At 36.3% G+C, this 16,409-nt stretch overlaps 1 protein-coding gene and 1 long non-coding RNA gene across 2 annotated transcripts; both read left to right on the top strand.

Annotated features, from left to right (window-relative positions):
* Nucleotides 1–3,154: 3,154 nt before the first annotated feature.
* Nucleotides 3,155–6,051, top strand: LOC132141236 (uncharacterized). Its single transcript, XR_009433881.1, has 2 exons — nt 3,155–3,853; nt 5,994–6,051. It is a non-coding gene; the product is annotated as an uncharacterized LOC132141236 (long non-coding RNA).
* Nucleotides 6,052–8,336: 2,285 nt separating this feature from the next.
* Nucleotides 8,337–14,234, top strand: LOC132141235 (prostaglandin E synthase-like). The gene is made up of 3 exons (XM_059550579.1): nt 8,337–8,515; nt 8,792–8,874; nt 13,131–14,234. The coding sequence occupies exons 1-3, from the start codon at nt 8,408–8,410 to the stop codon at nt 13,378–13,380; spliced, it is 441 nt and encodes a 146-aa protein (XP_059406562.1). The 5' UTR covers nt 8,337–8,407; the 3' UTR covers nt 13,381–14,234.
* The last annotated feature ends 2,175 nt before the right edge of the window (nt 14,235–16,409 follow it).

The raw sequence follows: 16,409 nt of genomic DNA, 5'->3' as shown, positions 1-16,409 counted from the left end.
AATACTAGATCTGATAAAGGTTTTCATTCCTCTTCAGGTGGATTTTGGTATAATTTATAGTTTTTTGATGGTATGTGTGCGAGAAGGTAACGCATGTATATAGAGAGATTTCACATTTTCACATGTGTTGATTAAGCTATAGACTTTAACTACTAACCTGAGTCTGTCTATCTCTCTCTCTCTCTCTCTCTCTCTCTCTCTATCTCTCTATCTCTCTATCTCTCTATCTCTCTATCTATCTATCTATCTATCTATCTATCTATCTATCTATCTATCTCTATCTCTCTCTCTCTCTCTATCTCTCTATCTATCTCTATCCCTCTATCTATCTCTATCCCTCTATCTATCTCTCTCTCTCGCTCTCTCTCGCTCGCTCTCTCTCTCTCGCTCTCTCTCTCGCTCTCTCTCTCGCTCTCTCTCTCTCTCTCTCTCTCTCTCTCTCTCTCTATATATATATATATATATATATATATATATATATATATATATATATATATATATACAATCATGCCCAAAAATACAACCTTGGTAAATATGATCAAAGAAGGCTGTGAAAATTAATCTGCATTGTTAATCCTTTTGATCTTTTATTTTAAAAATGCACAACAATCTAACCTTTCATTGGATAATAAAAATGGGGGGGGAAATTTCATTATGAAATAAAAGGACAGAAAAGCTCCAAAAATAAACATTTAATAATGCATAAAACATTAATTTGTTATTGATAGGTCTTCTTTGTTTCTTTGCTCTGCTGTAGGTAATGAAGACCCTTGTGTGGATGACCATTACGCACTACGCTTACATTTCTGTCTCACAAGCACTTTGTGAGCCTCTCTGTGGATCTGCTATTTCTGACAGCGCTCTCCTAGTGTAGGAAAGGGTCTTATTTATTAAGTGACTAAATCTGCTATCTGATACATGCATAAAACATATTTAATATTCATGAACAAGCTTTATTCGTTTGCACTGGTGATATGCTTGATTCTGTTGTCAGTGGGACTAAGGGCAGTGACAAAAGCCTTTCTCAGTAGAGCAGAGGTAAATACATAATTCATCATGCAGGACACATTCAAATCTTTGTTAGAGCTCTTTGCTGATGTCTGTCTAGGCAAAACAAGGCTTGAACTTAGTACCTGCATGTTCAAAGAAGCTTTCCCTGTCACCCAACTCCACTATATCCCAATAATTCACGCTAAAAAAGTGAGGAAATCAAGCATTTTGGCACTTTGGTGTTTTTTCCGAAGAAACAACTGAATCATAATAGTGGTGAAGGCTTAAAGGGTTTTCACTATTTCACATCAAAGTGAGTTCTGTTTATGTTCCAACTCACTTCTTACCTTCGCGATCCATTAAAACAATTTCCGTCAATACTAAACAATCCAGTGTTCATGTTCACACTGGCCATTAAATCTTTTTGGGAACTATGCTGTAAGAGGGATTCGTTTTGATATTGCAGAAATATGTTGGTGCCGACACGTTTGCTTTGGAAGTTATGATTCAGGCATTAAAAATTCTTAAGTAGCAACAGGCTGTGATGATGTAGGTGACTTTGCCTTTACACGTTGATTGTAAAGTTTTCTATGATCTAGGACTGTTGACTCAATGATACTGAAATCTGACTAACTATCAGGATGTGTTTCTTTTTCTGCCATTGCATTTAGTTTAATTGCCCTTTAAAATTCTCTGTTTTGGCATAGCTCCATGCTCTGTCCCAATCAAAGGAAGTGAATCTTTCCCGGATATCCATATCAGCGACCCGACTCTTACACAGGGTTGTGCAAGCTACAGTATTTCTTCAGTATTAAATGGTCTTCAAAGTTTTCTTCATGTCCTCAGACTGGCAAATACATAACCATTTACTCAAATGCTTGATGTGTGGTCTATTAAAAGCTGCATCATTTGTTACAATGTTTCAATGATGCAGCACCATGGTCCCAAATATAACTAAGCTACATTTCTAAGGGAACGTGCAATGAGGCGAATCAGATGTGTTAGAAATGTTGATTAAATGCTGTCTTTTCAAATGTATTCTTTGTACATAGTAAACCGTGTAACAGTTTTTTATTTATGAATGTCTCATAAGCAGGTCAGAATTGCTGAGTTGTGTATAGGAAAACATGGTCTGTTACATATTTTGTTGCAGGAACCTAAAATTCCAAGGTAACTTCTGATGTATGTCTTTTTAACGTAATTGATTTAAATGTTAAGGTCTGTCTGATTTGACAAATACAAAATAAAGCCTGATCTTTCTTCACAGTGTCCATTTCTTTTCTTTTATTAGTTTGTGATAACACTCATGAGTAGTTTGATGCAGTTATAAAATTTAAGATCTCTTTTGCAAAACCTTAACCCATGGCCACACTTATTAAAAGGATTGTTCACCCAAAAATGAAAATTCTGTCATAATTTACGCACCCTGATGTCGTTCCAAACCTCCATGAGTTGTTTTCTTATGTTGAACATAAAAAGATATTTTGAAGATTGCTGGTAATCATACAGTTGGTGGTTCCCATTGACTTCCATTTTTTGTATTTTTTCCCCCCTACTATGGAATCAATGGGAACAACCAACTGGTTGATTAGCAGCATTCTTCAAAATATCTTCTTTTATGTTCAACATAAGAAAGCAACTCATACAGGTTTGGAACCTGAATCCCTTTAACACTGAAAAGGAAGTTACTTCTTAAGCAGCATTCTAATTGTATTATTTTTAGCTGATTTAAAAATAAGTTATTTAAAATTAATTGTTTTAATAAATTGCTCTGAACATTGACAATATGCCCAGGGTTAAGCTTCTGTGAGTTATATACTGTAATAATATTTATTTATATATTTTTTTATATTTACCATTTTAATTGTTTTTTATTTATTTTTTGTATGTGTTTCTGTCATTCTTTATTTTTATTCCAGTTTTAGTCATTTTAATACTTAAACTTTTGTGTCAGTTAGTTGCCAAGGCAATATTTTTAATCTTTCATCTTTTTATTTTTAGATTTTTTTTCTTATATATCTTAATTTCTGTTTGTCTTCATTTCAATTAACACATTTTTAAATAAACAATTTTTAAGTTTTTTTAATTAGTTTTAGTTACCAATAAGAGCTAAGACTAAAAATAAACAACTCCGCTTTTATTATCTTATTAATTTTCTGTTTTTTTATTTATTTTAAATTTAGCAGATGCTTTTATCCAAAGCGACTTACAGTGCATTAAGGCTATACATATGTTTTTTTTTTGACCAGTATGTGTGTTCCCTGTGAATCAAACCCACAACCTTTTGCGCTGCTAACGCAATGCTCTACCACTGAGCCACAGGAACATTTTTAATGCCTCTTATTCTCTGCATTGTTTTAAAACAAAACATAGCATGGTGGCCAAGATGAGCTATTTCCATGGGTCCATCACTTTTGGATAAAAACTGCATCTTTAAATTTTCAAGGATCCATATTTAGCTCCCAGAGACACAGGCGTTCTTCAAGCATGCTGAGGAACAGCTACTCAATGTTACGTGTATGCTCCGAGCTCTGTTCATCTTGTTCATCTTAATCACCACTCCCCCCGTGCCCCCAACCCCCACCCTTCATCTCCATTCTCCCTTTGTCCTCAGACAGCCCATGGAATATTGCTTCCATCAGCTGCCCTGTATAAACCAAATAATCTGACAGGGAAGGTGAATATTTATATGACAGAGCATACTATCAATGCTGATGTCATTGTAAGTCCTCTTTCCATCTGCAGGCTGAAGAAAGGAGAGCGCAGGAGGAGGAGGAGGAGAGAAGGATGCAGAGAGCTGCAGACCATGCATCTGAGCGCCTGTCTTGTCTGCTGGAAAAAGGATTGTAATTTTCTTCCCAAAGTGAGTTGTCATTCCTCTCTTTTTGCACAATTGCAGCATCTGGCTTTCATTATCTAGAGGGTCATTTCTGGAAGTCAACATGATTTCTGTATCACGTAGACAATAACATCTTGCTGGCTTGGTCTACTGTGTCTAAACATTAGCATATGTGGTACTAGCTGGGCTAAAGAAACATCTGGAAGCTCTTTTGTTTAGCACAAAAGATAAATATTACATTCCTGAGACCAAATGATCAGGTTATTGTTAGTCCAGAGCCTGTGTTTATATTAGCTGATAATACCATGGGAATAAATTAACACCCCTGGTTTATAAAATGTCAATTTATAACTTATTGAATTCCTTGATATGATATTCATGATAACTGTAACATTACTGTACACAGAGCTGCAAAACCGGTATTTCCAAATATTGTCATCGCCAACTAGTAAATCACCAAAACTCAAATTCTTAGATGTCTCTATTAAGGTGATTCCCTTCAGTAATTTCAAACACAAAGGCAGCTAGCAAGAGGCATTCATGATGAACTCAGAGCAATGTTGTCAACCAGAGCAACATCACACCATGCATGAGGTAATAACCTTATGGCTGTGAAATGAAATTTTAATAGACCTTGTTATTAACACTTCAGTGTGTGCAGAGTTATCACAGCTTGAGTGCTCAGTAAAAGACCTGTTAAAAATTATTCAGATAAGTTACTCTTATTATCATGTTTATATAAAACCTGATTCTGTAATCACACTGTAATATACTAGTTTGATAGAAAATAGTATTCTTAAAATGAATGAGCAATTGCATGAGATATTGATATAAGAGGTTGCATCAATCAATACTGAGTGTTTTATTGTTCATGCTCATTTTCACCTTATTTTTGTTTAGATCACCTTTGTGCCATCTAAAATTGTGCCATCTTTGATAACCAAAATTGCATACTTAAATGTTTTTTTCTTTCCTTTAAAAATAAATTGTTTCGATATAACTTGACACTTTATTTAGTATACATGGGTCAAGAATATGCTAATTAGTCCCTGGCTCCGCTCAGTCACACCAGCTCGGACATGCTTCACGTTCACTCAGTTAACTGAAGTAGAAAATGCTACACAATGACAAGATCCAGTATTTGAATAATTCAGCCATTCTGAAGAAGAAGAGTAAGAGCCTATTATAGCAGGCCATCTACAAGTTGATGTATCAGATTATTAATGCATCTTAAAGGGTTAGTTCACCCAAAAATGAAAATTAACCTGTGTTTTACCAGAGAAAATTTATAAGAGACATTCGACTTCCTCAATCCTCAATACAACTATAGAAGGAAAACCCGTAACGGCAAAGATGGCGGTTGTATGCACATGCCCTGCCCCTCCCGCTGGAAAGCCAATCATCTGCTTTTAACAGTCAAGCCGGGAAAGATTTAAGCCTATCGTCTGGTTCCACTGACGCATGCGCACAGTTGAGGTTTTGCGACAGCGGAGACGATTTGGCGAAAGCGAGTTGTGGTGTGTGCAAGATCAGATGGAATCCACATAGAAGAGGATGATAACAACGCGAAGGCACCGGACTACCAGTTAAAGCATTTTATATCGACCACAAATATGTTACCTTACATTCTAAGTAAAAGACACCGGCATTCTGGATAGAGATGTAAATGAAGTTGGTGTCGTGAACACTTGCGCATGCATAGTAAAAGTATAACCTGTGGGGAAAACGGCATTTTAAACCTTATTTTGGGGCAAAGTCATCAAACTTCTTCAGCGATTTTTATCATATTTTACTGCTGTTTCTATACATGGAGTTTTTATGTCCCGGTGACCAGTGAAAGTGCAGTTCTGACTCTCTGCCCATTCATTTAGATAGGAGCTGGTCTTGTTAGTCTGAAATAGCTGACTGGAGGCATTGCCAAGATGGCGGCCGGGTGGCATGACTTGCCTAAAAGTACTTTGGTTTTACTCACCCTCAAGGCATATTTTTGTACTGTACATTCATATCTATTTTTAGTATCATAATCAGCATCATCTGACTGAATAACTAGGAGTTCTATTTTGAGTTCTTGAAAATGGCCATGCATGTTAATTTCAGTTGAAAGCTAATTGTTATGAAATACAGATAATGCCATCATTTGAATGTGTTCTGTTTCTTTCTCCAGGCTGGAAGATGTACATGTTCATGGACTGAAAACACCACAGAGACTTTAGCATCAATAGCAGGTCACACCCAGAGAATACAGATTCAATGATCTTTGACTATGGCAAAATAGGGATTGCATTAGCTTTTGATATTCTGTATGTTCATAAAGTAATGCGAGTTCAAAGCAATCTAAAAATAGAGGTGTGGTACTGCATTTTTAAGAAAAACACTCCTATATCATATTCCTGTTTTTCTTGTTTCTAACCGATGCTAAGAGATTGAAATATTACTTACCCTGTTCCAATATTTGCACTACACTTACTACACTGACCTTGTGACCTTCTAGTAATTCTCCAGTAGTCTTCAGTCTAGTCCTAAACTCTTTGTGGTCTAAAATGATTTGACTCGTAGTCTTTCTGTCTTTTCTTGTCTCAATGCATCCTTTTCAGTTTTCATCTTGTATTCCACCTTATAATTGTCACTACCTCCAGGCGAGGGCTTGAACAAAGTATTTCTACGGAATGCCTGCTAATACATAGTTGCTTTCTCATGCTCTTTTCTTTCCATATAGCTCTTTTCACACAGACATGCTCACAGTTTGCCATCCAAACGTATGAGAAGCCAAACCTGCTGTTAAGCCAATGCTTGAATGAGTAACTGCCTCTACACTGCAGACATGTGTTTCAGAGTGTACCTTTTAAAAGTTGATGTCATATAGGGAGATGTCTTCTGTTCAAGACAGCCATTAGCATCTGACCACATTTTGGATATAACATACTGCAATGGGTTGTGCCATTTGCACACAGTTGATTGATATGTGGAGTGGGTCACGTAGCTCAGGAAGAGGCCAGACATCAATAAACATGTCACATTTGCCAGATGTCACTCAGCAGGACTACCACAGACTCTCAGGCCTCCACTATACTTCTTCTTTCTCGGATGCGGAGGACTGTTGTGATATCACAAGCACAAGCTCGTCTTCCTCCTCGGACTATATCGGAATAGACTGTTGACACTTGTTGTGGTTTCAGACTTTTGTGGGTCACTCACATCTTGTGCCAAATATTGCCATTCTTTGTTTTGCTCCTTCAAAAAGTGACAGTGTGACAGGGAAATCTGCTTAGCCTGCCCAAATTAAACTAATGAGGTCTTTGTCTTGACTGTGGAAAGGGGTTCTGCTCTCATCCAGAATGTTCCACAATTCAGTTCCTGCTCAATTTGAGCAACATTCCCATTACTGTCAGGGAAAACAATGCGTCTGTTACAACATAGCTGATCTGGATGCTGAAATTGGAACTTCATTGATCTAGAATCACTTTTTCTTTTATCATTCTGGAATGTACATTCTACAAATAAAGCTTAATGGTTTCATTTGGGAGGAACAAAAACCTTACAAATGAACATGGTGATATAATGAAACTGTTGATTTAGGCCTACTATATCTCAAAAAAAGGTATATTGGCTCCTGAGAGTTTTTCCTATTGATCTATTTATCCTAGACAATGTTTTAAAGATCTGATTACGCATATTGATAAAGCCATTATAGAGTCTTATCAAAGGGGTTTAATATTAATTAATTGCTTGCTGCGTTGCTGCATTTAAAGTGATAGTTCATCCAAAAATTAAATAACTGGAATAATTCACTCATCGTCATGTTCCAAATGACTGTAAAATTATGTTTTTTATTCTACTATGCTACTTTTCCAATGATTTTCTTAACAATGAAGTAACAGATTGGTATTTTGTGGCTTTTCTTATAAAGAACTAATTGTTAGCCATTTTAACTTAAGACACTGTTCTGTTAAAATGTTTTACATTAGCCTACTTTTGATTGAAGTCCCAAAGCTCTCAGACATAGAACTACAAAGTGATTAAAAATGTGTTGTTGTTTTTTAAATGATGATTTCTTCAATAATATTTTTTTCTACAATGTTTTTCAAAATTACTAATATCTATTAAAAATTATTAATAGCTTATAACTAAAGCCTACCATATATTTTCCAGCATAAACAGTGAGACTCCAGAATAAACAAAACATAAAAAATATTAGAGGTAGGTTATTCATAATTCGTAATTCATGGTATGCTATTCATTCTGCTGTTCAAAATTGTATTCCAATTGAATACCAAATTTAGAAGATGTTTTACTATTAAAGTGAATGAAGAAGTTCTGCAATTAAAGTGAATGTAGGCAAGACTGGAGTTTTCCAGTTGTCTTACCCTATATGGCACAGTGTGTCACGGGCAGGGAAAAAAAAACGGAAGTATGCACTTCAGTGCAAGTTTCTTGCAGGTAGAGAGGTTGGGCTAAACGGTCTGGGGTTCGCATATAAATCCTACTCCAAAGACGACTTCATCATAGCGTATACACACACACACACAGAGAGAGAGAGAGAGAGAGAGAGAGAGAGAGACTCGGTCTGTCGAAGTCAAGATGCTCGGGAGCGATGTAATGTTGTGCTTCATCTTCTACAGCACGCTTCTAATCTTAAAGATGTACATAATTGCCATCATCACGGGCCAAGTGAGACTTCAGAAAAAGGTAAGTTGTGGAACTTTTTATTCATAGGCTACTTATTAATAGGCTATAGATTTCATGCTACTGCATCAAACACACTGACGCCAGAGAACTGCTTCGAGTGCCTTATTTATAAAGGAATAGTTTCGAGCTTGTGGAGTGTTTTGTTTTGAATAGAAATCTGCATACTGCAGCTGTTTGGATTAACTTCAGAAATAAAAGTAGGTCAGAGATGTGTTTTTATAGAATGACGTGACTTCCAGATGTTTGTGCTCTAAAACAGATACATATATTTGACAGGCGTTTGCTAATCCAGAGGACGCCGATAGACACGGAGGTGTGCAGTTCTGCCGAACTGATCCATATGTGGAACGCTGCAGGAGGTAAGCGCAAAACCACACACTTGTGATTTTATTCTCTAATGCAACTAATTTGAGCAGAACATTGGTATAAACAGCCCCACAAACTTTGATATAGACTAAAACATTTTTTTTAACAAATGCCTTTTTTTTTACCATGTTACAAGTAGGCTATGTCACTATTAATAAATCTTCATCAGCAATACAAATGGAAACGCTTTACGGACAATAACAGTAACAGAATAACATAAAACAATGTTAAATTTAATACATTAAATTTAACCTTGGCTTTCAACACTATAATATAAATTATAACACCTAGCATGTGTATTAGTTTTGGTAAACTGTCACTGTAATTTTGTACAGTGAATTACTGGCATTTTTTTTATAAATATAATAAAATGTTCACTTTGAATTTGGTATATTTTCCATTATTTCCATTTAGATGTTTTCCATCTCTCTTCAAAAACTTGTTTTCATTTTTCTCTTCACGTGGTTTTATTTTCTGATGGGGAATATTTTAAAATTAGTGTTAAAAACTTTGCGTGTCTATTTTTGGGAAAGTTAAGTCTGTTTTTAAGTTTCACATCTGTGTCAAAGTTCACAGGTCTACAGTAGGAAGCATGATTAATCCACAACAGATAGCTAAGATATCTTTATTTGTCCACTTTTATTATTTTTTGTCAAAAGTAAAATAGGTATGCAGTATCCATGCCAGTTAGCACGAATGTGTTTCCACAGTAGACTTCGCTCAGTACCTGTATTGGTGTATGTGAGAGCATGAGAGAAAGTGAGACGATGTATTATGAAACTACATACTTAAAACAATCATAGACTTGGCGGCCTGTAGGGAAACATTCATTACTTTAAGCTGCGGGGTGCTGCATGTTTTTGTTTGGCGGTTTCTAACTTATCTTTAGGAAACTTGCCTGCTCTGCCCAGTCACAGCCCACTCCGTCTGCACAATGTGAAAACAATGAAGTTGTTATTTCAGTAGACTGCTCTGAAATTACTGAATTTTTTTGTAGTGGCACTGGAAATTCATGTTTTCTGTAAATTAATCAAAGGTATTCACTGATGTGATCTTGAGAACCTGAGAAGGGTAGTTTGTGGCTGCCAGATTGGTAAGTTACGGCATGCTAGCAGAAGCAAGTCCTGACAAGACCATTATTTTACCTTAATTGCTATGCATTCACAAAGGTATTTCACTAAAACCCTGTGGTTAACAAATACCTTCATGTGAACAGAAACAGGAAGACAGCGTTAAATAGAACTAATGCTTAAAAGTTCTTGTTTGGATCAACTTTACGTTGACATGTCAACAAAACAGACACATCTTTTGAGGCACTTACAGAAGGAAAAAAAGTAAATATACAAGACATTTAAAAGATCATTATCGTATATTATAATAAATCACCATAATCTTTATTATTATTATGTTTTATTAATATATTTATTATTATTATTATTAAGCTGCCAAGTGTGTGTGGTCACAGTGGTGCATATAATCTATTTTTTTTATCTCTTTAAGCCCGTTGCATACAATCATATTTTATATCAGGACCTAAAGCTAGAACATTTTCTAATGAAAGTTGTAATTAACACATAAGTGAAAGTTATTTCCTCTTTGAAAATTGAATTCCAGTAGGAGATTGCTTGTAATGGAAAATACTTGTTGGGATAAAGAGATGAGGAAGAATCTGTGAAATGCAGCCCAAGCATTGCTACGTAGCTGTAAGTGTTGAGTTAATATAGGGAAATTTCACCATAATGTGGTGATATGAATGTCAGCATAGTATGATTAATTTCTGTGGTACAGGAATTACTTACAACTTCCTATTGCTGTGATTTGTTCATGGGACAGCCACTGATGCACTGTGAGAGTGATTCAGAGGGAAAGTAAATTTACATTGGAAGATCGTGTGATGTTGGCAACGTTTACTGTCCAGGCATGCTTCCCTTAGACAGAGCCAGACAGTTTACAGCCGAAGTCCTGATCAAAGCCAGATGTTGAGTGTACATTCCTCAGCTCCTTGGTTCTGAGAAAACCAGTTTTCCATATGTATTTCCACAGTCTGGAACATTCAAAATACCTCAAAGGACAGATCAAATACAGTTTAAAGAGTATAACATTACCTAGCAATAGTCAAAAGAAAGGCTCAAAGTGGAAATAAGTGAAGGATTTACATTTACATTTAGCAATTTTGCAGACACTTTTGTCCAAAGCAACTTACAACTGGGGAATACATGAAGCAAATCTTATTAAAAGAGGTAAACAGACACAGGATGTGCTCATAAATACCAAGTTTCAAGCATTCGTTCAAATAAGTACAAGCTAGAAAGGGAAGGAATAAATAAAGAGAAAGAAAAGTTTTTTTTTTTTTAAGTTTAGGATGAAGTCAAGTAACATTGAAAGAGTTTTCAGCTGTCGCTTGAAATTTGTCAGGGAAACAGCATTCCAGATAGGGTTGGGAAGATCATTCCACCGGCCAGAAATGGACAACAAGAATGTTCTGGAATGTGTTTTTGAGCCTCTCTGTGAAGGTACCACAAGGCGTCGCTCACTAGCGGATTTCTGACTTCTGGAGGGGATGTAGATTCGTAATAGTGAGTGGAAGTAGGCGGGGTTCTGAGCCTGTGGCTGTTCTATGTGTAAGCATCAATGTCTAACATGGGTACTTCTGGGCTTATTGAAGACCAGTCTTGCTGTTGAATTCTGAATCATTCATAGAGATTTGATTGTGCTTGATGGAAGTATAGCCAGAAGAGCATTGCAGTAATCCATCCTAGAAATGACAAGAGCCTGGACAAGAAGTTGTGCAGCATGCTCTGTTAGAAAGGGCCTGATCTTTCTGATGTTGTGCAATGCAAACCTGCAAGATCGAGCAGTCTTTGCAATGTGGTCTTTGAAGGTCAGCTGGTCTTCAAAGGGTATGCCAAGATTTCTGACCGAAGTTGATGGGGTGATTGTAGAAGAACCAAGCTGGATGATGAAATCACGCTGTAGAGTTGGAATGGCAGGGAAGACAAGAAGCTCAAACTTTGCCAGGTTGATCGGTATGATCCTGTATGATGGGTCCCAGTTAGGGCTGGGATAAACGATTAATCTAGCGATTATTTTTTCGATGCATCGATTAATCTAACGATTAATTTTTCTGACCGATTCGATTTCGATTATCTCCCCATTAACTGACTAATAACAATTTATACATGTTGATTTACATATCTGAATGAAAAAAACATGAATTCCTTAACATTGCAATATATGTTTATTGCTCTTAAAATTATAAAATAAAAGACTGACTAAGAATGCATTACTTTGCACTTGTATAGAGATAGCATTCAATAAAACCTTGAAGCCTTGAAAACACATAGCTTACTGAAACAAGCTTACTGAACACATAGGGCCTATCTTACTGAAAAAAGTTCTTCTTTCAGATGAAAATAACAACAACTTGATGTCTAGCATCAAAGAATACAGTAACCAATGTAAACTTGAGGGCTTTAAGCTAATACAGAGAGTGCTTTTCCAAAAAAAAAAAAAAAAAATTAACAGTGGGAGCCAGCAGCCTGTCATGGAGAAAAAAAATCTCAGAATGCTCCACGTGAAACTTTGGCATTCCGCCCTTTTTCTATCGTGTCTTATGATTTTGGTTAATATGCACGAGGGAGAGAGAGTGAGCAAGACAGGGCTCGTGTAGTTTGAAGACTGTGAGTGCGCGAGCGCGTGAAACTCAAATAAGGCTTTGACAGCCGCCAAAAAAAAAAAGATCAATGCAGAAAAACCCCTGGATTGGTTATATAACGTTGGACAGAATGTTGATCCGGCCATCGCGTATATTCAGCGCACATAAGGTAAACGTTTTGCAAACGTTTTTCAGAGAAATAAAAACAGGTCGACGAATCGATGCGCATATTTTGCGTCGACGTATTTTTTGCGTCGACGTCATCGATGACCTCGACGCGTTGTCCCAGCCCTAGTCCCAGTGCAGTGTAGATGTAGTGTACTGTATATGGAGAAGAGGATTTGGTCAAAACTGGAAAAGTACTTACCATGAGCTATGACTAAACAATCATGATCATGTTATGTCAAAATGCATCATCATTCATAAATGGTAACAAAACTGTTTGTTTGCTATACATTACCAAATACACATCCTATTTGTTTTCAATAGCTTTCAGCACTTTTCCCTCTCTTTCATCTACACTATCTCATACATTTTTAATTGTGGTTTACCTGCATTCATTTTTGTACTGTGTGTTTTTTTTCTTTCTTCCAGAGCACACGTCAATGACATGGAAAACATTTTGCCCTTTTTATTTCTCGGAGCCGTCTACTCCATGACAGCCCCTTCGTATGCAGTTGCACGAATTCATTTTCTGGTCTTTTTCCTGGGTCGAGTTCTCCACAGCATTGCATACCTGTTGGCACTTAAAGCACCAACACGTTCATTTGCCTATGTCATCGCTCAGGTGCCTTGTGTTTCAATGGCAATACAGATACTAATTGAAGTCGCCTCATTTGCATGACCATCTCAATAATGGACTTTTGTGATTGGTAAAGACTTATGATTACAACTGTGATGCAGAATGCTGCTTTATGGACTTACAGCATCTCAACAGTAACGGAATTCACATTTCACTTTAACATTAGACTTAATGATTTATGACTGACAATTAATAACAACTCTGTTCTTAAATACTAACATTCACTGCTGTCTTTTTAGGACTGTACACTACAGTTTGTATTGAGTTTTGCTATGTGTATTGTCATTTTAGTATTCAAATGAAAGTTATTTAATGTGATTTATTTTCACAAACAGGTTTGCATATACTCAGAATATTAATATATTTGATACAACAACTCCTTGAATGGACATTGAGTCTGTTACTTACAAGACTTTTGGTTCAGTGACCACCAGCTTTTCACTTTCATACTGCAAAGCTTACATAAGCAATAATTGCTGAGGTCAGTTCAGAGCCCAAATGACCGTTCCACAGTAACATTCCATACTTGTAAAAATTCCTCTGTTATTAGACCATAAGCCCTGCAGAGCCCAGGCTTTTCAAATTTAGTGTAGCGTTAAATATACACCGTTGCGCAAACACTGTCCCTCCTCTTTGTCCACCAGGTTTTGGGTTAGCAGCATTTAAAGAACAGCCGGGTGCTTTCACTTTGGTTTTTATCCTCAAGAATGCTCGGTTTGGTATAATGTTATGGTTGTGGTAATTTACCACACAGTGCTTTTGGTTATATACATTTGAAATATTTTCTGTTTTCAAAGTGTAACTTATTTAAATTTTTATATAGCTTGTGAAGTGATGTTAATGTTTCTAAAGAGATCATGAGAAAATAATAGTTTTTGTATTAAAGGAGTAATGAATTGTTATTGTGGTTATTGTGATACTTTATTGACTCAGATCAAGAAATGAGAGACTTCATATTTTAAAACGAACTAAGAGAAAAATAAACAAAAGAGAAATCAAAGGCATTATAACATGGCAGACCCCATTGTTACTTAATACAAAAAGAAAAGGAAAAAGACTGACAGGAAAAGACAGATGGGTTCAAAAACTTAGTGAGAAAGGCATGTTTTTGTTTCATCATAAAACTAAAAGAAACCAGACCTCCAGAACTATCACCAATGCCACAAATGTCCTGTCTCAATCTTTAATTGGTTTGATGAAATATCCACTGCCACCAATGGTGGAAGTAAATCAGGATAAATATGTGAAAGGGCAGCAAAAAATAATCTTGTTGGAAAACATGAAGGAAAGTGGGTGTTTGGATTTACTTGTGAACCTACAATGATATCGTCATCTGAAACATGCTCTTTCTTGTCATAAATGTCTGCATACATACCTGTGTGCTCAGAGATTAAATCTACAGAAATGTTATTAAGAAAGCCTTAAACAAAATTAAAAGCCTTAAAAATACTGTGATAAACGGTGTCATATCCTGTTACAAAAAGAGCCTGTCAGTGGGGCAGTATCCTTAAATGGATAGTTCAACCAAAAATGAAAATGTGATGTTTATCTGCTTACCCCCAGGGCATCCAAGATTTAGGTGACTTTGTTTCTACAGTAGAGCACAAACTGAGATTTTTAGCTGAAACCGTTGTAGTTTGTCAGTCTTATAATATAAGTGGATGGGTATAACGGCTAAAAAAAAAAAAAAAAAACCATACACAAACCAAACCAAATTAAACCCAGCAGGCGCATGTGGAGGCTTCTTCTTCTTGCTTTACAGTGGATGCAGACTTAAATGGACCTCTCAAATGGACCATTGACACTCTATCTACAATCTCAATTAGGAGTGTCAATGGTGATATATACGGTGGCCGAGACAGCTCAACACGCTGCAACTTAAGAAAACACATGCAAATTGAAAAAACATCAGCAAGTGAAGAAAACATCTTCATCAGTTTGACAACACAAGTGTTGCAAATCATCACAACACATACATATAACGAAACGCGCTGCAAATCATAACACATTCATATAATGAAACGTGCTGCAAATCATCACAACACATGCATATAACGAAACGCGCTGCAAATCATAACACATGCATATAATGAAACGTGCTGCAAATCATCAGAACACATGCATATAGCGAAACGCACTACAAATGCTCACAACACTTGCATACAACGAAACGCGCTAAATTAAGAATCGCTGCAAATCCTCACAGCACATACACATTAAGAAACAATTAATGAAGCATTGCAAATTTATTTTCATTAACCTTCAAATTATATTTAGTTGAGAATATTAAAGTTAGCCTTCTTAAGTAATGTTTTACATTTAATCATGTAATTATTCAGCTTATTTAGGCTAATAATATCCAAAAGATAAAGAAATCATGGTGTTTAAAAAAACACCATGAAAAAAAACCCCTCACCTTTCAGTTCACCAACAACTCCACTGACCAGTAGCCATTGCTCGATAAACAAATCCAAGCCAGGTCCAACACTTTTTGAGGTCTCCTTGAAACATTTCCATTGTGGTCAGTGCTATTTGCAGCGCGTTTGTTAATTGCATGTGTTGTGAGGATTTTCAGCGCATTTAGTTAATGCATGTGTTGTGAGGATTTGCAGCGTTTCTTGATATGTATGTGTTGTGAAGGATTTGCAGCGCGTTTCGTTTATGCAGGTGTTGTGAAGATTTGTAGTGCGTTTCGTTATATGCATGTGTTGTGATGATTTGCAGCGTGTTTTGTTATATGCATGTGTTGTGATGATTTGCAGCGCGTTTCGTTATATGCATGTGTTGTGATGATTTGCAACACTTGTGTTGTCAAACTGATGAAGATGTTTTCTTCATTTGCTGATGTTTTTTTCAATTTGCATGTGTTTTCTTAAGTTGCAGCGTGTTGAGCTGTCTCGGCCACCATATAGGTGGCGGAAATGCACTTATTAGTCTGCATCCGCTGTAAAGCAAGAAAAAAAAGAAGCCTCCTCACGCACCTGCTTGAGAACACGCATAGGAGGACTCGCTCAGGAGAGTTCTAACAGTTCGAGCATTGTGTGAATCAGAAGAAAAAAAAACAATATACT

The sequence above is a fragment of the Carassius carassius genome, chromosome 5 (genome assembly GCF_963082965.1).
Source record: "Carassius carassius chromosome 5, fCarCar2.1, whole genome shotgun sequence".
Lineage (NCBI taxonomy): Eukaryota > Metazoa > Chordata > Actinopteri > Cypriniformes > Cyprinidae > Carassius > Carassius carassius.
Note: the sequence above shows the minus strand (reverse complement) of the source record. Positions and strands in the feature narration are given on the sequence as shown.